The sequence below is a fragment of the Microplitis mediator genome, chromosome 6 (genome assembly GCF_029852145.1).
Source record: "Microplitis mediator isolate UGA2020A chromosome 6, iyMicMedi2.1, whole genome shotgun sequence".
Lineage (NCBI taxonomy): Eukaryota > Metazoa > Arthropoda > Insecta > Hymenoptera > Braconidae > Microplitis > Microplitis mediator.
Genome location: NC_079974.1, coordinates 21,708,285 through 21,735,239, shown reverse-complemented (window position 1 = coordinate 21,735,239; position 26,955 = coordinate 21,708,285). Strand labels below are relative to the sequence as shown.

Sequence of the window (26,955 nt, the reverse complement as noted above, 5' to 3'; positions counted from 1 at the left end):
AAAATGAATGAAAAAAATTTTTTACTCAAGATATAATTTTTCCAGCTGTCTGGTTGTCTGTATTATGAATTTAAATTAAAAGAAAAAGTAATTAACTTGAACTTTAAATCCAAGTAATCTTTGTAATTAAAAAATTTCTTTGAATGCGAATTTAATTGTGTTATAAAAATACTTAAATTGAAAACTCTGATTAGTTTATTCCCTTTAATTTTAAAAAGACAAAGTTCTATTAAGTATTGAACTAATTAGTTAAATTACTCAAGAGATAAGGGCGAATTCTCATTGAAGAGAGTCATAAGTACATAAAGAGATCGCGATTAAGACAGATCGGGGCAAAAGTGTAACGTCTCACTGAAACTAAATGTGTATAGATACAAGTATCATTCTGAAGTTTAATTCAATCGCGATAAGATGGAATTAATTCCCTACGCCTTGCGGGCTCCCAATCAATCCGATTATATCTTTTTGGGTTCGATGAATCTTTGGAAATCGATATAACGCCATTAGCTATTCTGTCAATATCACTTCTACCGACCTCTGTATATTAATATCATTAATATGAATATCGATACCGCCACCAAAAAAAAATTTCATTTTTTTAACCCATGGGTTGTAAATTGTTTGCAGAACTTGAGTATCATTACCGCTCACAAATATAAAAAAAAAACATAAAAAGTACCCAGAGGACTTTATTCTGTACCGACTTGAAATTTCTCTACATAAATTTTTAATAAAATGGAATACCTGTTGCGGAATTACGTCATTAAAATATTTCTTACATTTTTTATTTAACTTGGATTCCATGTTAACGTAAGTGTTTATTTATTAACTGATTTTTTTTTATTTTATAATTTGAATAACAAGGATTTTTACCAAGGATTTTAGTAATTGAACAAGATTATTTATTGAAACATGTTGAATTATTCAAATGCAGACCAGACGAGTTTAATAATTAATTTACGAACAAAATTTAAATTTTACAAGTGAATAAATTTTATGAAATAGGTCAAGTACATGTTATAATATATTCGTTTATTGATAAACTGTTTTAATGGAATTAATTTTAAAAAATTTTGTTTTGACAATTAAATATGACAAGTAAACGAAAAAAATTTATTTATGGGCGAAATGAGTCAGTTAATTATTTTTTATTATTATTAAAGGAAAAACTGGATTGGGGGAAAATGGAACCAGTAAAATTGGTAAAATAAATAAGTTAATTTAAATTTACGCGCCATCCCTAGCAGATTCGATTCACGGTAAATTATCGTAAATTTCCGCAATTTGCGACAAATTTCGGTCAAATAACGTATCTTACGGCGAATTTACGGTAAAATTGCGGCAGTTCACCGTAAAATTTGCCGTAATTTACGGTATTCAGAAGAATTACCATAAAATGCGACATTTTACCGTAAATTACAGTAATTTACGGCAAATTGCAGTAATTTGCGGTAAATTACGGCAATCTGCGGTAAATTATGGTAACTTGCCGTAATTTACCCATACGAAAAAAATATATATCCGGATATATCCGGGCCAATCTGCATATAAACGACATATAAAAAAATGTATGTCTCATATATGCAGATTGGCCCGGATATATCCTGATATATATTTTTTTCGTATGCCATATATGGCAAATTTGCAGTAAATTACGGTATTTTGCGGTAAAATACTGTAATTTACCGTAATTCGGATCCACTAGGGATGAAATTAAATGTAATTTTGATTAATTTGTTGCTGTTAATTAATTTCATTTTAATTGAAAATTAATTACATACTTAAAATATTTGTAAAATGGGTCGAGAAAACGAAAAACTTTCAGTCAATAGGCAAAAGGGGGCAGAATGAACCAGCGAAATTTTTTTCAAATGTTAATTATAATTTCATTTAATTAATTTTGTTTTTAGTACGAAGTTAATTTTAAACTTTGAATTTTTTTAGAATCGAGAGAAAAAAAATTTGGATTTTTATTTTTTAAACGCAATGACAGATGTCTTAATTCAAATTAAGTGGGAGTTTATAGTTCATCAAAAATTAGTAGTTTTTTTTATAAAAAAAAATTTTTTACTGATTATTTTTTCATTTTTCTGGAATTTGTTGTTAATTAAAGGTTATAGATTAGTTTAAACGAAAGATATCTTTGTACCGTAACTACTTGGTAATAAAAGATTCTAATGATCTTTTAATGATAGGGAATTCCAATCGTAAAAATAGTACAGAACTAGGCTATCAAGTCGTTATCACATACTTAAGTCTCAGTTTAAAATTAAAGATCGAGAAGAATAGACGACTATTCGTTTTTAAAGAAATATTTAACTATCGCGTATTAATAGAACATGTTCGTTAAATTTCTTTATATTTTTATTATTGGTCTGGCAATAATTATGACCGAGTGTTGTTCACCTCAACCAGAAGTATGTTCAAACGAAGGTGAAGAAGTACGTATGGATTATTTAAATCTCAAAAATGGCCTATTGTTATAACAATTTTTTTTTTTTAATGTGGATTTTCTAATTACAGTGCGTGAGTTGCAAAGATTGTTGCGATTACTCACAATCAGACTGGGTTGCAGATTGTGAACTGGATTCTCCCGGTTCTTTTATTAGAAAATGCCGATTCCGTGACATCAGGCCGTCATATTATTAGTTATTATACTTATGTCTTTATAAATTTTTTTATATATATTTGAAAGAAAAATTTTCATTAATTAAACATCAAACTTTTTGGTTTTGATTATAAAACTAATTCCTGGTCTTGAATTACTTTTACTCTGTTTCAAAAAATTTAACGCGCCAGAAATTAATGTTTCAAAATTTTAAATTCGGGGATTCCATTTTATTCGAATCCCGGGTCAGAAATAAAACTTGATTTAGACTTGGTTTAACAAGTCGAAATTTGGAGCTGTTTTTCATAAGACAAATTCGACTTTTTTTTACGGAAATATAAAATACATTGAATTTTTGCCTTGGTTTAGACTTAACTGGCTTACTTAGTCATGATTTAAGACGAAAAAGTTAAAATCAAATCGAAATTGACTTGGTTTAGACGTATTCGACTTGAATTTTAAGACGAAAAAGTCAAGATCAAGTCGAAGTTGACTTGGTTTAGACTCATTCGACTTAAAATATCAGCCGAAAAAGTCAAAACTACACTGAAAAAAAGATTTATTTGAGCCAACTAAGATTTATTTGAGCCAAAGATATCGTATATTTGGATATGGCCAAGTAAATATTTAATTGTGAGAAAGATATCATATATTTGAGTAGTTTAATTGCGTGAAATAAGTGATTTATTTGTGGTAAAGAAATGATCTAATTGCTACAAATAAATAAGGGCTTCAAATATATGTATAGTATCGCCAAATTTTAGGTTATTTGTCTCAAATTTAATATCTTCACCACAAATATATCAATTACTTACCACAAATAAATGATACATTTCCGTCAAATTATAAAATTATTTGAATCAACTGTCATATTTTGTTGTACCAAATATATTTATTTGTCATTAAGAAATATTTTTAAAAAAGCCACAAATAAATTGATTTATTTGGGACAAATATTTCTTTTTTTCAGTGTAAGGTGAAATAATTTTTATATACTAAGGCGAAAGTAAGGCAAATAAATAACTTTTATTCGACTTGGTTTAGCAAGTCAAAAGTAAGGTGAATGACCATCGTGCCCGAAGTGAAGACGAATAAGTTCAAATTAAGATCAAAAAATACAAATAAGTTGAAAAAAATTTAATTTAAGTCGAAAAAGTCGAGATCTTATCAAAAAATCATCGCAAATCGATAACTTCAAAAGAAAATAAGGTGAAGCGAGCCTGAATCAAGTTTTATTTTTGACCCGGGAATCAGAAAAATATAAAATTTCGTGTGTCAAAGATAAAAAAAGTGAAGCCCCCCCTTGGCCCTGTTATCCCTCTATCAGGAAGTTTATAAAAGCTAAAAATTTTTATTCCCGTCGTAAATGCATTGGATTGATTCACCAATAAATCCAATGGACAACTATACGGTCATTTTTATGGAGCACTAGACTACTAACAACTATTCGTCTATGAGCAACATAAAGTGCAGTGATTAAATCACTGTATGGTCAGACGACCATCATGGAAATTTTATTTGTCTTTTATATGTATAAATACTACAATGATCAGATTTATCTGTATTTTAAAACCGGTATAGTAGCAATTTATAGCAATTGGACAATAAACTTTAACCAATGTAATAGTATTTTACTAACGAGCTCGGACGTATACAAAAACGAAATGAAAAAACACCCAAACATATTTATCTGTCTATCTATCTATTGTTTTTTTTGTTTTTTTATTTTCCGATTCATTTCAGTGCGCAGTATTATTATCCTACATATATATATGTATATATGTATATATACTTCTCAATTTAATAGTAACTATCGCGTGACCCTCACAATTCCCGACTCTCGGTACCTGTTGATTGTACAAATAGCACCTACATATATATATGTATATAAAATACAACATATATTCATATGTATATGTATATGTATAGTTATGGGTATATATGTAGACATAAAACTGGGATACAGAATATTATCTGTGAGAATGAGAGAAAGAAAAATGAGAGTAATAAAAAACAGGAAATGGAAGTGAAACAAGTAAATGATAAAAAAGTAAAGAGATTTTTATGATGAAGTTTTTATAATTAAAATTAAAATTTTAATTATTTTTTTTGACATTTTTAAAATAAAATAAATGAGTAAAAATAATCACAAGATATACGAATTTTTTTTACGAAAGCTCTTGACACTAATGAGCGGTTGGTGGTAAAAAATTTCATTAGATAAATTAAATGAAAGTATTGAATAGATTTTTATTTTAAATAAAAATCGTAAGATCCACAGTGGGTGAGGGTGGGGTAAAAAATATTTTTAAAAATACTGGGAAACGAGAAAGGATTTAATTTGAATAAAATTTGTTATTTAAATTATTTCATTTAGTTTTTCATACCGAGCAACTTTAATCAATTTTTTTTTACAGCGAGTTAAAATACTCTGGGGTACAGTGGGCTGTCATTAATTCTGAACAACGTCATGATTTGTGTCAATAATAAAGTCTAGTTTGATTAAATTTTTTCTAAGTGTCCGGGTTCGTTATTCAAAATTACAAGATTTTATTTCATCGTTGAAGAATTTTTTGACATAATTGCAGGTCATCATTTTTTTACTGTACGTTCAAAAATAAGTTTGAAAATTTAAATTTCACTGTCAGCCATTTTAAGGAAAACAGAAGTAAATTTCATAAATTTAAATTGCAGTATCACAGAAATTATTTGGACAACTCGTCTGTCCAAACATATCCTCAAAATTTTGTTGAATTATGTCATTCTAGCCTCGTTAAATTTATAACTTATATGTATTTTCATTTCTAAATATTAAATAATTGATTTACAACATATTCGATATCAACCTAATTTAGAAAAAATTCAAAATTCTGAGACTAATTTAAAAAAAAACATTATTTCGCTAACAAAAACTATTTCAATGGCTATATTTATCTGTAAAATATATAAACCATATATATGGTGTATAGATAAATGGATGTAATACCACACAATGAAATGAACGTGCTAGGGAACCGCAAACTCTGAAACGCTTGAGCGACATTTAATTATTCCATATGCATTGAAACCCCGCCCTGTCCGCGTTCATTTTCTGATCTGTCTACCGACGTTACTAAATGAAAGGGTACATGTACATGCAAATAGACGGTCTCTATACGCCGACAAAATGAAAAAGCATTCACTGCCGTTCTTCCCATCACGCTGACATAAAAAAAAATGATAAAGTTCTTACTTGAAAAAACATCAAAATCAAAGCCCATAAAAAAAATAATCTCTGACGGAATAATTCAGATGGAAGCTTTGAAGCTTAAAAGTTATTTTTTATTTTCCAAAGCGTGTCGAATTTCGTATTGAATCGGAAAAAAAATTGATGCACTAGTTGGTGTGAATGCCTGAGTGATGATGCATGAGAATGCCCTAGTGTTCTGACGGCCCGGGTGTGCCGAAGACGATTATCTCAAGTGATTGATGATGATTTATATATCACACTATATACTATATAGTGCTATACTATATATTATTATTCTCTATACCACTGACAGCCCTAACAATTTTTTAGCATGGGTTTTTTTCTATTACATCGACAACAAGCTCATTAATTTATCAAAACCGTAGAAGAAAATCACGAACCTGTTGCACGCAATCGTTAGCAATCATAGAAACTCATATTTATTTTTTTCTCATATGTCTATATAGGTTTTAAATTCCCTCACGAGAATTAATGGTCACGATTTATATGAAGGTAACTTGTTTCCGGCAATCAATGTCTGTCATACTCACTCTGATATAAACTAAATTTTTTTTTTTTGATCTGCAGAAAAATCTATTTCCCAACATTCATTAACGAACTATTTTTATCGATAAATTATTCAAACTCTCGTGTGAATACACACATGTGCTCGTTATTACTTTTTTTTTTTAAATGAAAAAAAATTATTTTTTATTTTATTATAAATTTTTTTTTCAATGGTTTGCAATCAAATATAAAGTAAATATTTCGAGGTAAATGTGCAATATATTTATGTAAAAAATGTGCAGTATATTTATTTTAAAATAATCCATTCAAATTTTGTGGCGGGAAAATTAAACAAAAATTTAATATTGAGATTTTTGAAATTTTTTATTGATGCAAATAATTTTTCGGTGGAGGAAAATTGAAAATTTAAGGACAAGAAATTTTACGAGGTATAGAAATTAACGAGCACCGAATGTACTTACATGCTAGAGAATAATAGAAGCGTATAATCTTATAGAGGGTTGGAATAATTTATCAATGCACGTGCGACGATATTGTCAGGACGATGGCTTAGTTGAAACTGTAGCCTTGTAAGTTAAGTTCTCGTGTGTCCTTTGATAAATTTTAATTTTAATTACCTGGCCATTATAATAGATTTTCGGTTTATATTTAACTACTAAGGTACACGAGAAATTAATTACGAGGAAGGACATGAGCTTGGATTGAAAAAGTTTTTGTGGAGGAAAGATATGAGGGATGGAGATGAGTAGCTTGGAGCTTGTAGCTCATTATAATATCGGCAGTCGAGGGGATTTCCCTTTACTTTAATATGCGAAAATAAAAAATAAAACCCGTAGTTGAAAGTTTTAAGTACAGCAATTACGTGTAGTATCGATAATTTGAGTAATTGGTAGAAATTTATATTTTTTTTTAATAAATTTTGACAGCTAATAGAATTAATTTCCACAAAAAAAAATTTTTATAATGAAGGGAATTATTTCCCATGGGAAATAAATTTTCCGTGGATAAGAAAAATATTTCTGTTAAAAAAAAATTTTTATAATGAAGGGAATTATTTTCCATGGGAAATAAATTTTCCGTGGATAAGAAAAATATTTCTGTTAAAAAAAAATTTTTATAATGAAGGGAATTATTTTCCATGGGAAATAAATTTTCCGTGGATAAGAAAAATTTTTCTGTTAAAAAAAAATTTTTATAATGAAGGGAATTATTTTCCATGGGAAATAAATTTTCCGTGGATAAGAAAAATATTTTTGGTAAAAAAAAATTTTTATAATGAAGGGAATTATTTTCCATGGGAAATAAATTTTCCGTGGATAAGAAAAATATTTCTGTTAAAAAAAAATTTTTATAATGAAGGGAATTATTTTCCATGGGAAATAAATTTTCCGTGGATAAGAAAAACATTTCTGTTAAAAAAAATTTTTATAATGAAGGGAATTATTTTCCATGGGAAATAAATTTTCCGTGGATAAGAAAAATATTTCTGTTAAAAAAAAATTTTTATAATGAAGGGAATTATTTTCCATGGGAAATAAATTTTCCGTGGATAAGAAAAACATTTCTGTTAAAAAAAATTTTTATAATGAAGGGAATTATTTTCCATGGGAAATAAATTTTCCGTGGATAAGAATAGTATATTACACACCTAGGGAAGTAAAGTAAGAAATGTCTCAGATCACATGTAATTGTTGGCCGAGGCGAAGCCGAGGTCAACAAACATGTGATCTGAGGCTTTCTTATTTACTTCCCGAGGAGTGTATACTATTTTTCTCCTCGACGGAGGCGGAAAGCGGCAACTTCGTTTTGCACAGCGGGACGAAAGTTGACGCTTTCCGCCCGGAGGTGAGAAAAAATATTTCTGTTAAAAAAAAAATTTTAACAAATAATAGAACTAATTTTTATTGAAAATCAAATTTTACTCTTATGGAATAATTTTCTATAAAAAAAAATTTTTCAATGGATAATAAATTTGATTTCCCTTAATAATAAATTTCAAAATCTTGTGGAAAAATTTTCCATTAAAAATAAAATTCAAATAATACGTGGAAAATTTTTAATTAAAATTAAAAAATATATATTTTTATGAGTAATTAATTAATTAAGAAAATAAAAAAAAATGTTAATCAGTAAATGGGTTTTAAATATGATAATAAAGTACGTCAAGAGTATCAAGAGATAATAATGATAAAACATTTATCAAAAGGTAAAATAATAGACTTACATCTGTGTCCTTTGTCCATGAGCAGCGGATCCCTTCTGAGAACAATCCGACGTTTTGTATTCATCCTCGGAGCTGCAAGGAAATTTAAACTGTAATTTAGCGTCTTTAATAGAAGATTACATTAGGATTGAAATAGCTAACATTTCCTTATCTTTCATCTCATCTTCCTTCGGTACCCGAATTCCTTTCTTATTTTACTTAGACCCTCACCGCGCGATCCCTAGCAACTCCTCCTTATACTTTATAACCTCATACACACCCTCTTTTAACATCTATCTCTGCACTGGTGCTTTTGTTCCCCTTTAATGCTACACGACGTCCTGTACCAATGTACGGGATTAAATTCAAAGCGATTCTAATTCCCTTGACTGAAATATTCCGGTCGAGAATTACCGGAGTCGAGATACGACAACCGAAACCTTAAGAGGGATTCAAGTATTTTTAACAAATCGCTTCTATATATATATAATATATACATTAACTATAGATAAAGATAATATATTTAAATAGTTACGAGTATTGGTATGACTTTTGGATGAATAAATTTACACTTCATCAAGTAGAAAGACAAGTTTGTAACGAAGCAAATTTTTTTTTACATATTTTATCTTCAATTAAAAAATGATTTTATTGGAAAAAATTGTTTACGTTTTTTTTAAACAGCAAAAAATAAGGCAGTGAAATTTTTTTTTAACCCGAGAAATTTTAATGAATTCCAAAAGATCATTTTTTAATTTTTTTAAATTAAAATTTGCATTTCTCGGAGTTTTAAAAAATTTAATTTAATTAACAAACAGAATTTTGTAAAAATCAGTTAATGATTTCGTTCTATTACGGACACCAATATCGAGGTATCAATTTTTTAAAAAATTTTTACGCTTTTATAAACAAAAAAAAAAAAAAAATGGGTAGTAAAATTTTTTTAATAAGAGAAAAATTTATGATACTACAGTTAGCTGACGGCTAATAATTTTTGAAATTTATTCAAAACGATAAATTATAAAAAATAAAATAGTTAAGAAAATTGCACTTATAGTTTTTTAAATTTTCTACATGTGCATTTTTTTTCATTTTTCTTCTTTGGATTTTATTTGTTGAAAAAAAAATCCGAAAATTTTAAATTGTCTGCTAACTTTAGGATCATAGAAATTTTCATGAATTTCAAAATATCAAAAATTTTTTTAATTAAAATTCGAATTTTTCGGAGTTTAAAAAAATTTAATTTAATTAACAAACAGAATTTTGTAAAAAATCAGTTAATTATTTCGTTCTATTACGGACACCAATATCGAGGTATCAATTTTTGAAAAAATTTTTACGCTTTTATAAACAAAAAAAAAAAAAAATTGGGTAGTCAAATTTTTTTATTAAAAGAAAAATTTTAATGAATTCCAAAAGATAACAAATTTGTTTAATTAAAATTTGCATTTCTCGGAGTTTTAAAAAATTTAATTTAATGAACAAACAGAATTCTGTAAAAATCAGTTGAATATTTTTTCTATTACGGACTCCGATATCTCGGTATTTTTTAAAAAAATTCTCATATTAAAAATTAAAAAAAAATGATGGGAATAATTTTCCAGCTGACTTATATTTAAAAAAAAAATTAGTGGTAAAGGGAAAGAACCGCCGTGACATTTATCGGCGAGTTTTATGGGTGATAAAGTTAAGAAAAAATTAAAAAGTAAAAAGTGAAGAGTAAAGACTTAAGCTGCGTCTTAAATACTCGTGCCCTCGATGTGGGCTGAGTACACAAAATGTTATGTAAATTTATTTATATTGATTATTTTGTTGATTTTGTCTCACCGAGTATACATGTCCCTATTTCACTGGGTCACTAAAATAAAATTAAATTTTTATTACGTCACCGGTGTGTTTTATTGGGGCATAAAAAATTCCACATATAAAACGAGGGTAATAATTTATTGAATTTTTTAAAAGCATTTTATTAAATATTTAGACGAGTTTTATTAATAAAAATACTAAAAGATGAACGTAAACTGTAAATAATATTTGTCTATCAAAGTAAATTAAAAGAAAAAAGTTTCGTTATTTTAAAATGAAAAGTAAATTAATGTCCTTGAATAACAAAATTAATCTCGAGTATTTATTTAATTGAATAGATAAATTATCAAGGCCGGTGATAATAATTAATCGGATAAATGGTTTAATTGTATATTTAATTATCAGAATTAACGTGAGTGATAAAATGTCATTTGCAAGGTTACTAGAAATTGCGTAAGCGCAAACGTCCCTCGGTAAATAATAGCGATACTTGTTTCATTATAAATTTATAAATAATCTGTACTGTTTGCTCTTGTTGGGAGACTCAGATTGTCCTTTGTTTGTTTGTCTCATTCAACTCAACAAGACTATTTATCTTAGAGCAAGAAAGTACCAGCTACATTGCTAAGAGTTAACGTACTAGCTTGTGTTTCTCTCAGTTTAATTAATTAGTATTTCCTGTACTTCATTATAACTCACAACACTAATGGAGTTTCCCAGTAAACTCTGCACCTCCCAACTTTTTGGCAGCTCCCATTATCAGTATTATATTATATTATACTATAATATGATATAATATACGTCTAGGGTTGGGTACAACGAATGGCCGGGGGTGGTGGTAATAACAATATCAAATTTTCATACCGAGATCACTGTCGACGTCATGAATGACGATTTTGATCCCTTCACCATCAGCCAAACTGCCCTGACGAGGTAATTCCCGATCATCCTGGGCTGCAACTCGAGCTACTGAGGCTGGCGTTCCTTTCACTGACCCTGGTACTGATGGCAATGATCTTATCATGTTTATGTCGGGCCTGTTAACATCAATCACACGAACATAGAACGTAAATTAGAATCATTGTTGGAGGCAGAAATTAATTAATTTTTTAAATTGGAAAGTTGATTTTTTTGAATTGATCAGTTAATTTATTAAAAATTTATGATGAAAATTATTAGAAAAATCTGGAGATCATCAGCTTTAATTTGATATCAAACATGCGTTTTTTTGAATACATGAAAAAAAAGATTAGTAAATATTACTAAGATTCTCGTCAACAGCGCGCCTAGACCAAATCTCAGCAAATGTTATGGAGTAGAACGTAAGAAATTAATAACAGATGCATTTTTTTGACAAGTGTCTTGTAGTTTTTTAAGGTTTAACTAGTAAATTTAAATAGTCAAGCAGTATATTGCAACGATTAACTATTAATTATAGCAGTTTAAACATTACACGGAAAAAAATGAACTATATAAATTGAGTGTTGGGAATTTAGGTATGGTAATCGTGAATGAAACAAATCAATTTATTAAACAAATGAATATTATATCTTTTATTAAAATACGCGCTCTAGGGTATGTCTTCACTCGTAAGAGATTTAGCTTAGACTAACTTATTCTTTTAATATTATTTAACACTGAGGTCCACCAACCTCTCCTCTTTTTGTATAACAAAGATCTCTAAGTTCAAAATATATATATATATTAGGGTGATCCAAAAAATAAGAAAATTTTTTTTTTTTCTTCCAAACAGGTTCAAAAGTTTCATTTAGATAAAAAAACACGCCTGTAAAAATTAGAGCTCTTAATATTAACATTAAGAGGTTCCTCATCGCACTTTTCTATTTTCCATAAGAATAACATGGGAAAAATTTTTTTTACGTCTTCTGATTTTTATAAGTAGCTAACGATGCGTCATAGGAATAAATGGCAGACATATTTTTGTAGGGAATTGAATGCTCTACAAAAAAAGATTCTTATCATTTTTTGAGGAATCTATTTGTTCAAAAGTTATTTGAGGTTGAAGTCGAATTCATATTAAATTGTGAGATTTTCTACTTTTCCGGCGAAACTATCAGACTTATTACAAAATATCATCACACCTTTTTTGTAGACAATTTTATTCCCTAAAAGTTATTTCTAATAAAGTTTTTTCGAATTCCGCATTGTTTTCTAGTTATTTTTATTTTACTGTCATGCTCATGAAAAAATATTCTTCTGATCGATTTTAAGAGCTTGACATTAAAATAAAAATAACTAGAAAACAATGCGGAATTCGATAAAACTTTATTAGAAATAACTTTTAGGGAATAAAATTATCTACAAAAAAGGTGTGATGATATTTTGTAATAAGTCTGATAGTTTCGCCGGAAAAGTAGAAAATCTAAAAATTTAATATGAATTCGACTTCAACCTCAAATAACTTTTGAACAATTAGATTCCTCAAAAAATGATAAGAATCTTTTTTTGTAGAGCATTCAATTCCCTACAAAAATATGCCTGCCAATTATTCCTATGACGCATCGTTAGCTACTTATGAAAATCAGAAGACGTAAAAAAAATTTTTCCCATGTTATTCTTATGGAAAATAGAAAAGTGCGATGAGGAACCTCTTAATGCTAATATTAAGAGCTCTAATTTTTACAGGCGTCTTTTTTTATCTAAATAAAACTTTTGAACCTGTTTGGAAGAAAAAAAAAAAATTTGTTATTTTTTGGATCATCCTAATATATATGAGTGCAAATGAAGAAAAACATATTGCCTTGCATTTATTTGGAATAGTCCAGTCGGCAAGTGATTTAAATGGCGGTCCTAGTAGATTAAGCGAGGCGGAGACCGATTTTGACGATTTTTTTTTTGATTCCGCACTAAAAAAGGATTTCCAAAAAAGTTGAACAGGTTTCCCGTGTTGCTTTTGATTATTTAAATATTTAAAAATTAGTACTTAGTTAACTTTTAAATATCTCGGAAACTATAGGGAAATCGGGAAAAAAAATCAAGAATAAAATGTAGAGAAATAATCAAAGAAAAAAATGAAACCAATCCGAAGTCTATACGACTAATAGTTTACGAGATATGATTTTTTTAATGCAAATTAATTTTTCGCCGCGCGCGCGGGAGTAAACAATTACCTGGAACTTTTTGAAAAATGCATAAATTAATAAAAATTTTTTTCTAATTCGTAGTTCTTACAATTCAAGCCGATAAACGAAAAGTTTCAAATCGAAAAAATAATTTTTTCGATTTTTTACATTAAAAAAACCATTTTTTGGTTTTTTGGATTTAAAAAATCAAAATTACCAAAAAAATTTTTTTGATGCAAATACAATTATTCTATTAGTTAAAATATACTCCCTAAATAAAAAAATAATCTAAAAAAAATTTTTTTTCTACAAAAAACAATCGATTGAAAATTTTAAATTTTATGTCGCTGGCCTTATCCATTTAATGAGTAAGACAGAGATAGCAATATATGTCTGTCACTCTAATCGCTGGTCGAGCGCCGCTAGTGGGGGATTCACAATAATAATAAAGATATATACGGTGGTCATAATTCGAAATATCCAAATCGTTTTATTTTTTTTTTATACTCCAAACTTTTGTAATAGAAATTTTTTTTTTTATTCAAATTTTTTTTTTTTTCTTTAATTTCTTCTGTGTGTAAACAAATTTTTTTTTTTACAAAACTTTTTTTGCAAAAAAAAATTATTTATCTGAAAAATTAATTTTACAAAAATTTTTTTTTTATCTCAACTTTTTTTGCGTGAAAAAAATTATTTTTTTTTATCGATTGAAAATTATTCTTTGAAAATATATATTTCAAACAGTATATCTGCTGTAATTATAAAATTTGACATTTAAAAAATTTAAATATTAACTGTACTCCACGATGAAAGATTTAAAAATTTTACAGTAATCTAAGTTCAACCTTTTAGGAATCAATAAATATTTATTTTATTAATACTATTGTAAATAAGGAATGGTTTGGATATAAATTACAATCATTTTTAAAAATATTGAGATTTATTTAAGAACATTAAGTACAAGTTAAATTACTTTTATATCACGTTAAAAATTTGTTTACACACAGAAGAAATTAAAGAAAAAAAAAAAAATTTGAATAAAAAAAAAAATTTCTATTACAAAAGTTTGGAGTATAAAAAAAAAATAAAACGATTTGGATATTTCGAATTATGACCACCGTATATATCTTTATTATTATTGTGAATCCCCCACTAGCGGCGCTCGACCAGCGATTAGAGTGACAGACATATATTGCTATCTCTGTCTTACTCATTAAATGGATAGGGCCAGCGACATAAAATTTAAAATTTTCAATCGATTGTTTTTTGTAGAAAAAAATTTTTTTTTAGATTATTTTTTTATTTAGGGAGTATATTTTAACTAATAGAATAATTGTATTTGCATCAAAAAAATTTTTTTGGTAATTTTGATTTTTTAAATCCAAAAAACCAAAAAATGGTTTTTTTAATGTAAAAAATCGAAAAAATTATTTTTTCGATTTGAAACTTTTCGTTTATCGGCTTGAATTGTAAGAACTACGAATTAGAAAAAAATTTTTATTAATTTATGCATTTTTCAAAAAGATCCAGGTAATTGTTTACTCCCGCGCGCGCGGCGAAAAATTAATTTGCATTAAAAAAATCATATCTCGTAAACTATTAGTCGTATAGACTTCGGATTGGTTTCATTTTTTTCTTTGATTATTTCTCTACATTTTATTCTTGATTTTTTTTCCCGATTTCCCTATAGTTTCCGAGATATTTAAAAGTTAACTAAGTACTAATTTTTAAATATTTAAATAATCAAAAGCAACACGGGAAACCTGTTCAACTTTTTTGGAAATCCTTTTTTAGTGCGGAATCAAAAAAAAAATCGTCAAAATCGGTCTCCGCCTCGCTTAATCTACTAGGACCGCCATTTAAATCACTTGCCGACTGGACTAAACATGGGCCTCAATCTCTCGTCGACCCAAGTACCTAAGGTCATAAAATTTGATCCATGCTAGCTTTCCTTTTCTTAAGTAAACATATACATATTTTGAACTTAAATATATATACTACAACTTAAATGCAACACTGTTCGAAATATTATTTCGAACAGAATATTTAGTAAAGAGAAATAATTAAATAAAGTATATATAAGAATAAAGATTGATTTTTGAACAGAGAATCCAACATTGAGAATGACAAGTAATATAATGATAAAGTAATCAGTAAATAGCATCATTCTAAATAGTAATTTTTTCGTTTATGATTTAAACGTGAATAATTACAGGATAAGTATGAAAATTTATTGTCTATGTAAGAAAAATTACTATTTGAACTTTAAAAATCGTAACTGATACTTGGAAAATAGACGACACGTATTATAAAATTTACTATTTGAATGTTAAAATTCCCCATATTGACCGGGTACCGGGTTATAATTTCAAATAGTAATTTTTAAAGTTTTTTTTTCCGTGTAAAATCATAATTTTACTGATTGAAACGACATTAGTTATTGAACATAAATAATTAGAAGTTGAACTACAATTATTGTCAATCATTTTTTTCCGTGTAGGAGTCAAAAAAAATGGGAATCAAAAAGTATTTTTTTTTTTAATTTTGAATATTGATTTATTACTTTCACGATACCCGAGATTTATTTTTGAAATCTTTTAAAAATACGAGCAAAAATAAATCAGAGACTTTCCTATTTTGTCCGAAAATAAAAAGGATATTTTCTGAATAATTTTGTGTGTTCCAGTAAATTAAATTTAAAAAAATTTTGTATGTAAACTAAAAATGATTGTGAGCATAAATAAAAGTTTTCCACCATTTCATACAATCTCTGTTCATTGAAAGCTCGCATAGTAAATATGAAGATTAAAAATCAATTCCACATTCATTATTTTTTACGCCAAGCACACAACCTCTGGTTTTTTTTTAAATAATGTAAATATTCTCGCTCCGCGGTATTTCAATTTCAGAACTCAAATACCCGCATTACCATTCATAATACACCAAAATAATATTTTACCGGATATTCAATACATCCATATCTCCACGCAATCTCCACATACGTGTACTACCTCCATACGTTTGTATAGATATATGTATTCATAAACCTACATATTATATATATCAACACCCATACAATATCCCATGATTGCGTAGGCGAGATTTATTTCATTGAAATCCGCATCATCCCATATGGAATCCAGAATTGAGTTAGAGAATGTTGTGGAAATATTTACTACCCTGCATATCAACTTTAATAAACTAAATAATTTCCCTACACGGTCACTATATATCACAAATATTTGCCTTCCCTAAAATTACTTTGCTATCGTAATCTATAATCAACAATTTGTGTAATGGCCTTATTAATTTTCCTTTGTTTGATATATTTGTGTGCCGTCCAAATATCCCGGAATATTTATATATAATTATTAATTAAAAATAACTTTAATACTTCATTTCACTGTTCAACATGCCCTTAGAATAAGTAAGTTATTTATTTAAACTGGTAATTGTTTGTTTTTATACACTAGTCACATAATTTGTAGCAAGTTTACGTTAATGACAAGATACTTTTGTAGAGTTTGTAAACTGCTACCAGAAATGTCAAAGTTTCAAAGTGTAAGACGTGCTAACTGGATTCTCAGAGAAGTATATGTACTTATATATATTTATGTAGACTAAATTTGTGCCCAAAAAGTTTAGCGGGATACGAAAACTTGAAATTCAACAAACTGCTGAGATAAATGTTGAAACATTTTTGTTATTGTGTTAGTTTTGATAAAATCTACTTGTATTGAGTGGAAAAAAATATAAATAATATATAGATGTAGTAAACTGAGTGCAGCAACGATTTCTCATGTTCAGTATTCAAAATAATTGAGTATACCCGAGTCAAAATATTTAAACCCCATCTGAGCCTTGTAGCGCCTGAACCTTTTGATGTGGGTATTTGCCGCCTCGATTTTAAAACCTTTTTCAACCCAACTCGCCTGAAATTCGGGTAAGGAGGAGTGAACAAGGGTTTAGTTCGAAGTTTAAAACTGTTTCATCCTAGGACGCCTTAAATAAGGTCGAAAAAATATGAACCAGGGTTCAATTTGAAATTTAAGACTCTGTTTCAACATACACTAGTCGAACCTGTATATATACATTTGAAAAAAAAATTAGAATCGTTCGTCCCTGGAATATAGTTTTGAAAAATCATTCAGGGTTTTGATCATTTCTATACTTCGACCCGAAAATATCTAATTTTGTTAATTAACTGCCAGCAATTCCAATATTGAAATACTCCAGCGATTCCAGTCTAAAACACTAAGAACTATAGCTAACGCGCCATGGTTTGTGTCAAACAAGATAATTCATAGAGATCTCGAAATTCCAACCGTAAAATCTGAAATAAAACAATGCAGCATCAACTATGAGACTAGACTAATGTATCACCCCAACACTTTAGCAACAAACCTACTGAACGTCGAACAAATTAGCAGAAGATTGAAAAGATATAAACCGTCAGATTTGAAAAACTGATTCAACTAATCAAATACCTCGCAAACCATAGAGTTTATCTTTAACACCTGTAATATATGCACCATAAAAATTACTTAATGTTAATTAGCAGATTGTAGTTTAAATTAATAAATAAAAAAAAAATTTTGTTAATTAATTAGATTTATGGAAAAGAAAAATGGAAAAATTCAAAATTTTGATGACGTCTTTATAAACAGATTTAAATTATTTTTCCCGGGTAATTATTTTCAGTACACAAATAAGTGTTTGCTTATTTATGAGTTTGCTGCTGAAACTTTGATGTTACATAAATAAGTCAGACAAAAAATTTTTTTGAGAACTGGCCTTCAAAAAAAGTCTTATACATAAAATGTGAAAATTAAAAATTAAAAAAATTTCAGGCATTTAATAAAAAAATCTAAAAAAAATCAAATTAAAATCTAAAAGACCTTTTAAAAGTCTAATTAACGGCTGTAATGAAGAGAAAATTTATCTAGAGGTATATGTATATATATCTAGGTGTATAATTGTATAAGAGACAAAAGAAAGGAAGTAAGTAAAGAAAAAGCGGAAAAAGGGTTAACTGTTTCATAGAAATTAAAATTTTCCCTTTTATAAACTTTTGTAGAGACTCATCGACTAATTAACAAACTCATTCCCACGTACATTACTTATTCTTACACAATGTTATAACTCATGACATCTCAAAGTGCCAATTTAAACGAGCCTTCTTCTACAAACTTCTTGTAATTTTGTAAAAATATCGCATGATATCACTCGGAAGTTTGAGTTCGAGATAAAAAGAAATAAATCATGAGGGTATTTATCGCTTTATTTTAAATTCAGACATCAATGGCTGACTGGTAAAACGTTATCGCTGAAAATATGACATACAAAGGGCGCGGTTGACAATTATAATAGCTCGGGGATATGATATTAGTATGGAGGTTAATGTTTTAGTTGTGTAATAGTAGTTGGGTATATGCATATATATATGGATAGTATATAAAGCTCCACGTGTTTTTAATTGGTTTATGGCCACACCCGTGTGGGGAGGCTAGCGGTTACAAACTTTATCCATAATCCCACGTAACTTTGCCTACGCTCCCAATGCGTTTATGTACACTGGAAAAATATTTTTTTTTATATTTATTTTAGGCTGCTTTGATAGATTTTTTATGGCGATCATTAATTTTCTATCTGTAGAATGTAAGCTGATGCTTTGTTTAAATTTATGAGGGTTGATAATTATTTTTATAATAAATTTCAAGAATTTGTTATTTATTTTAAAAGTTGGTATAGAAAATTTCAGCAAAATATTTGGTACTAAATTTTAATTTAAAATGTTTTATCATAAAAATTTTTTGTTTATTACAAAAGTCATAAATTTTTTTAATCAAATTGAATTTATAAGAGGAAAATAATTAGAAATTAATTATTGTTTGAATGTATAAAATTATGGAATAATGAATTTAAAAAAGTGCAGATATTAAATTTTCCAGTGTCAGGAAAAATAAAAAAAGAGAGAGTTTAAGAATGCAAGCGGTGAACGTAGTAAAGTGGAGAGGGTACATAAGGGAAAGTTTGTTTGCCAGAGACTAGGACAAGGGCTCACGAGACGTACTTCACAACTTCACAAGTCTCTCAAAACCAGAGCAGCTTCTTCCGTATTCACTAATGTTAATTACTACCGGCAATTTTTCTCAACATTTTTAAATTATACCTCCTACTTCAACACCTAATTTTTATACTAGACTGCGTTTAATTACGCTTACATCTTCTAATCTTACATTACTTTTACGTTTTCACACTTTCGTAATAATCATTTCACTCGAGGTCGATTAAAAAAAATGACTGAAGTTCGCCGCCATCTAATAATTTTTTGAATTTTTTCAAAACGATAAATTACAAAAAATAAAATATTTGAAAAAACTGCACTCATATTTTTTTAAATTTCCCATGTGCATATTTTTAGTTTTTTTTTCACAACTGAATTGTTAAAAAAAAAATTCAAAAATTGTTAATTGTCTGTAAGTTCACGATAAAAAAAAATATAATTACTGACAGTCTGCTCATTAATTTTTTATTTTGAAAAAACTTCTATACGTCTACAGAAAATTAATTTTACTTTAGTGCACTCGTTCAATAAAACTTGATTACTTTACAGTTTATACTAGACCACAAATTTAAAAAGCGACACAAGCGCCAATAAACGTCACGACACTAAACCAACTTTTATCGCTCATGTAAACTCGACAAAATCTCTAATGCCACGACCGCCATTTCGTGTGACTTAAAAAAAAATTTTAATGAAATGTCAGGGTTGTAATTGGTCGCGAAATATCGATAAATAAATTCAATTAATTGAAATAAATAATAATAATAATCTTACGTCTCATAATTTTGATTCCTAAATTAAACTTTGATAGCAAGTTATGCAAAAATTTATGCGTCTTTCGTGTCAAGAGGAAGTGAACCCGTCATGACTTGAGATTAGTTTCGAAGGCTGTGTCGCATTCAAATGACGAGTGTGCATAACTCTAATACGTACCGACGTCACGATTGTCTTATAATTCACCCTATTCTACACATGTCGCATAAAGTTCTTTTATTTCAATTCCTTAAAAAGCTTTTGATCGCGCCCCCTTTTGAAATATACTTTTCTTATGTATAAACTCCGGATAAAACCAATAAATTTTCATTTTTTGTTTTTTATTACGAATTTATATTTAATTCAAAAATATCAAATTTTATTTCCCCGTTTTCCCATAAATATTTCCCTTGAGTTTTTTATTTTCGTCGTAAATATTCGAAAATATTCATACCGATTTTCGTAAAATTACGAAACTTATGAAACTGTTTTTATAAAAAAATGATAAATTATTTATACGAAATCGTCAACATAACCCCGAGTTCTAATCACAATAAACAATTTTATCAGTGATCTTGTGATTTAATCCAAGCACTATCTCCATAAAAATTCCGCTCACGTTCATTCGATAATTTTCATCTAGACATTCAAGTTGATCTAAAAAAAAAGCCACTAAAATTTGAAAAAATAAAGAAAAAATAAGATATCGAAAAGGACGATCGTGGAGATTGTATTGTTAAGAAAATCGGTGATTTAAATGGTAATCCGCGTTAGGGATGCGAGCCGATATTTATAACCTTAAAAGCTTTTTTTCCTCTCTATTTTTTCAGCTCTTTGAGGGTCGCCTAGTGGATATTAAGTATTAGTATCTCCTTGAGGATAAAAATAAATTCGCGGTACGCAGCATACATCGGATTTGAAAAAAATAATAACAATAACAGTCTATGTCTCTATTTTTTTTTTTTTTTTCAACAATTGGCAATAAATAAGCATGAAATATGCGATCTTGATATCCTTTATCGTCAATTCTTATTTAAACTTTTCCTCAACGACCGGATGTGAGGGTAGATTACGTGTTAAAGAAACTGCTCAACACGAATACTCATTTTCGTTTCTTTTTTAATAGAACTTTAATTCCGAGCATCCGCATTTTGTTGTTCTTCGTAACAAAAAAACAAACGTCAGTTCAAAAAGAGGCGCGTTTTTTGTTCGGGTGATATGACTGAGTCTTTTGTGTTTTTGCCAATGAAAAAAAAAAACAATACGTAGTGAGAACAGATAACGGATGAAGTTCAGCTTTAGTACAAAGTAGTTTTTTTTTTTTTTGATAAGGGAACTGTCGATCGGGGGAAGCAACATAAGAGTGAGGCCTTATAGAGGACCGTTTAATTACGCCGACATTTGAAATTCAATGAAAAACTCATCTAATATGCGTTCCCGTCGGGTCTATTGCTCGATGTCACCGTTCGTCGCTCATGCCAGTAGTTCATCTTCTATGCGACCTTTCACCTCTTCTATCGATCCTCACATACTACATTTCGTTTCCGAGCTCTCTACACATATACTTTGTACAGAATTTTAATTCGTTATTAATATTTTAAACTATACTTTGTAGGTCGACGGTATTAGTTTTTATTTTCGGCGGCTGGATGTCCGAAGGACTGAATATCGGTATGAAAATTCTTAACGAGGGTTATGCAAGTGTAATTAAAATTAAAAATTAAATAATGCATTTTAGTGAGAGTTGCGAACTTTGTTTTACATTAATTTGCATCAAAGTTACTGAATATTTATCATCAGTAAGTCTGACTACAGTCAGACTGTAATCACTTGAGTGTAGAGTGAAAAATTAGTTTTTTATCTACGATCGGAACTCGTTACTCTGATTCATCAACTCGGGTAATAAAGATTAATGGTAGAAATTCTAAAGAACAAATAACTTTCAAATTCCACGCACTATTATATTTTTTAAGTCATTTTTCTTACGTTCATTGAGCAGAGATTTTTTTTTACTCAAGTTTTCAATATTGAATTCTTGAGATTTCATTTATTTTACTTTGAAAGTCAAGAATTTTAGCAAAAAAAATCTATAGGGGCAGAGAGGGACAAAACGGGCATCCGAAAAACTAAACGGATACACTTCAGGTCCCTTTTGCACATACAGCTTGCTATCAAAAGTATTTTTTTGTAGTAGGTTGTACTTTTTGGAACTCACTTCCATTTGAGATTACGTCATCAGAATCACTAGATTTATTTCGTCAAAGATGCTTTAATTATTTAATCGATTTAGAAAAATCGAATGAACTATAGATAATAATATTTATGAGTATGGAACTGTTAAAAGTCTGTTGGAGTAATTTTAATTGAGTCTGAGTTTTGAAATGAGTCTGGTTATATGTTATAGAGGAAGGGGGGGAGGCAAAACGGGGTACCCCCAAAATTTGATGAAAAAAAATTGTATATTTTAAATGGTTTTTAAAAATTCCAAAATCACTTCTGTAAATATAATTAAGCGGTACTTTGAATTTTTTTTGATAAACTTTTTCAAAAATCAATTGTCAATTGAAAAATATTAATGACGTTTGTTTTATGATAAAAACTATTAAATAGTATATTACACTACAAGGGAAGAAAGTTGAAATTCCTGCCCTGTGTGATATGATGCCCGAGGCGAAGCCGAGGGCATCATGACACACAGGGCAGGGCTTTTAACTATCTTCCCGTGTGGTGTATACGATTTTTCTTTATACCTGGTCGAAAGTACGTTTATTAATTACATTTTTGAATACTATAAACAACACAACCACGTACTGCCTTCAGCTGACAGGTCGGCCATGTTTTTTTTATTTGCTCCCTATTGACGCGCCTCTTTCGGACATACATAAAACTTTAATTTTTTTCCGTCTCCCTTTTTTTTTTTGTTGCGTTTTTGATGCCTGCCCCGCGACATTTGAAAGCACGAGCGAAGCGAGTGCGTCTGGTCGGCGGGGGCAGGCATCAAAAACAAAACAAAAAAAAAGACATAATTATACTTATAAAAAATAAAAATAAAAAATAATTATTTTTTTTCGAAAGAAATAAATTTATGCCTATGAACAAGATTTTTTTCCTGCCAATAAATAATATATAAATGAATACATAAACTTTCAATAATTAACCTCGCCTCTGCATCAAAATCTTTTATCACCTCATCCTCGTCCATAGAGTCATAAGATGATACTTTTTCAGTCATTTTATTATTGCAAGTACACTGTTTACTTAAAATATCACAAACAACGAGACACAAAAAACACTGACGTACATATAAATAAAGCAACGATCTATGATGTTATCGCCAAAAATTTTATTGATAAAGTGGTAGACGTTCAGTAGATGGCAGCAGCCGGCTGTTTCCGTAGGCACGAAAAAATTTTTTGCTCCCGGCGATGTAAGTGGGGCGCGTGTAACTCCACTAGGAGAGGGAAATGAGACTTTAGGCCTTAAAATTAGGGAGGGAAGTGCGTACTTTCGACTAAGGGATAAAGAAAAATTTTTTTTCTCTTTTGTATCCAATAAACATGTAAAATATAATTTTTCTTCATGTAAATTACTTATAAAAAAATTAAACTTAATCAAATTCGTTTAAAATCCAGAAATTTTTTTTTTTTACTTTTTTTAGGGGGTACCCCACTTTGCCCGCAGAAATGAAAAAATTTTTTTTTCAACGGTAACTGAAAATTTCTTCTATTTACTTTGAATATCATTAAAAAAAAAAGATTTAGCGTATTTGAGTCCTCGAAAACTTGGTACTTCCTAAAGTACCCCCTTTTGCCCCTCCCTCCCCTAAGTTATAAACTATAGATTACAAATTATAAATTTAAGCTGTTCACTACATGTAATAATTATTTTGTATATGATCGAAAGAGGTCAAACCTTACGATTGAAAATAAATAAATAAATAAATAAACGCCCTAATTTTTTTTTAATTTTCTCTTGCGTCTTTTGATTTACGTAAAAGAAAAAAAAACTTACAGCATAGAAGCCCTTCGTCTCATTGGTCTCGACTGTTCATCTGGTTGAAGAACTTGGGAGTCTGGTGCACTGGTGCTGTCTAAATTTATTATTTTCTCATCGTCATTACTCATCTCGTAGGGCATCACTGGTTTTACGACACGGAAGGACTGTCTTCTGCCCAACGGCCTCTCTTCCGGTTCTCGAGCACCTGAATCATAAAACAACAATAAAAATACCTTGTCAATTTTTTCATTCAATAACCGGCAATTTTATTATCTTTTTATCCGCTGAAAACTCATATATTTTTGTCATTAGATGTAACGATAGCTGTAAACTACTACTGTTATTATTATAAAGATTGTGGTGGTAAAAAAAAATAGCGGATTTATGTAAAGAATAGAGCAGCGGATTCAATCGAGTTGAATGAATAATATAAATAAGTAGGAATATGACAAAAAATATGTATAGATATTTATACATGAGACGAGTTATCGAGCGAACGACAAATGATGGCTCTTTAATTTATATTTTATTTATACTGTCCCTAGACTCGTTTATTTAGCTGTACTGTTTGTTTGCTCACATTGACCAATAGCTAGACTGTGTATACTTCAGTCATGTATATGTATATATATATAGGTTTATTTACTCGTTACAGTACAATAAATTGTACAAGTTCAATATTTGGTAGAAAAGTTATGCAAAGTTTTAAAACTTTTCCTTATCATCAACTCATTTAAATACTAAATTTTATTTAGTTTTCAAAAAAACAAAAATTAAACTTTTCTATAAAATGAAAATAAATAAAAAACTCAATATTAATTTAATAAATAAATGTTTATCGAGTACGCAGGAATAAAAAACTACTCGAGTATGAAAACACTTGACATCGTATATAAGGTTCCGGGTTCGAGTCTCGGTCGGTTTTTTTTCTCAGCATGAAATTTGTTTTTTTTGCCGATTAATATTTTATTGCATGCATTGATGATGGGAAAAAAATTGAAATTTATTTAAAAACTTGACGCTGTTGAAATGAAATAACAGTAACTTGAAATTTAAAATCCATTGTAACTGACGTTATTCTAAACCCGCGGGATTTAAAAATGTAACATGAAGATATTCCAAGGTTATTGGATAAAGCACGTGGAAAAAGAGCTGAAGAATAAAATCCCGAAGAAGCAGAAGTGTATGAAGTGTACGAGTGAGTGAGCGAGCGAGTGAGTGAAAATCCGATCGATGGTTAGATAAAATTGCTTTTCCCCAATGAGAACGACATCGCTCGAAACCTCCAGCTCAACATCTATAGTTGCAGCTTTTTTTATATTTTTATTTCATATACATATATATAGATAAATATAAGGTAGTATACCTTGTGCAGAAATTGAGGCTCGTTGCTGAGCGGCGGCGATTGCCATGGCGTTGAGGCCTCCGCTTCCGGGTGTCGCATACACATCGTAAGCCGATGCTCTACGTGGCAACTGGACCGGAAGCCCAAGCCCAGGTTCATTATGACCCGTTTGACCACCTCCTCCTCCCCCTCCACTCCCGCTGCCTCCACCTCCACCACCGGGAGTTCCACCTGGTTTAATTTCATCATCGTACGAGTGCTGTCGTGTTACTCGGGATTTTCGTCTTATTGTACCTCCACTTCTACGTGCCGCTCGTCTTCGTCTTTCGTCTTCATCTTCGCCAATATCTCCCTCTAGTTCTATTAAAAAAAAATAATTATTATTATTAATCTACAAGCTAATAGCCCGCATGGAAAAATATATATGTGAAAAATATACTCTAAATATATGTCAAATATAGAAATATATATTTTGACATATATTTTTTTTGCCATAAATTATATGTGCGCATATATGGTTACATATATGTGTAAATATATGTTTATGTATAAGACTGCATATATTCTCATTTATAAGTCACATATATTTTACATATACGCCAACATATATTTTTACATAAATTTTTACATATATACTAAATATATTTTGACTTACATATTCGTGTATATACGAACATATATATATAAATATATGCAGACATGTATGTATACCCACATATATTCTCTAGACTTTTTCAGAATTTTTCAGAGAAATATCCGAAAAATTTCCACTAGGGATTTCAGGTATTGAAAATAAAAAAAATTCATGTAAGTTTGTGATATTGTAACAAATATGTTGAAATATATGTCAATATACATTTGCATATTTATGAACATATATGTAAATATATATGTTTCTATATAAATTAATATATACACTGAAAAAAATAATCGCTAGCTGCTAGCGATTTTTTTCTTTAGCAGCTAGCGATTTTTAATCGTTAGCTGCAAGCGATTATTTCGCTAGCGGCTAGCGATTTTTTCTTTAGCAGCTAGCGATTAACAATCGCTTGCTGGAAGCGATTATTTCGCTAGCTGCTAGCGATTTTTTCTTTAGCAGCTAGCGATTAAAAATCGCTTGCTGGAAGCGATTATTTCGCTAGCTGGAAGCGATGATTTCTTTAGCAGCTAGCGATTAAAAATCGCTTGCTGGAAGCAATTTATTCGCTAGCAGGTAGCGATTAAAAATCGCTTGCTGGAAGCGATTTTTTCTTTGGCAGGGAGCGATTAAAAATACTGTTTTTATCATTGAAATAAATTTATAAATATACATATTCATGTATATTTATACATATATA

At 29.0% G+C, this 26,955-nt stretch overlaps 1 protein-coding gene across 3 annotated transcripts in view; it reads right to left on the bottom strand.

Moving 5' to 3' along the window:
- Nucleotides 1-26,955, bottom strand: part of LOC130669312 (regulating synaptic membrane exocytosis protein 1) — a 126,300-nt gene that overhangs the window by 33,772 nt on the left and 65,573 nt on the right. For all 3 annotated transcript variants that reach the window (XR_008990155.1, XM_057472114.1, XM_057472115.1), the window contains exons 8-11: nucleotides 25,640-25,978; nucleotides 24,289-24,478; nucleotides 11,239-11,411; nucleotides 8,590-8,661 (exon numbers count right to left, since the gene is read on the bottom strand). Coding sequence is in view for 2 of the 3 variants with exons in the window: in XM_057472114.1 (XP_057328097.1) it covers nucleotides 8,590-8,661; nucleotides 11,239-11,411; nucleotides 24,289-24,478; nucleotides 25,640-25,978 (774 nt within the window). In the remaining variant the exon portion in view is untranslated. The remainder of the gene's footprint in view (nucleotides 1-8,589; nucleotides 8,662-11,238; nucleotides 11,412-24,288; nucleotides 24,479-25,639; nucleotides 25,979-26,955) is intronic.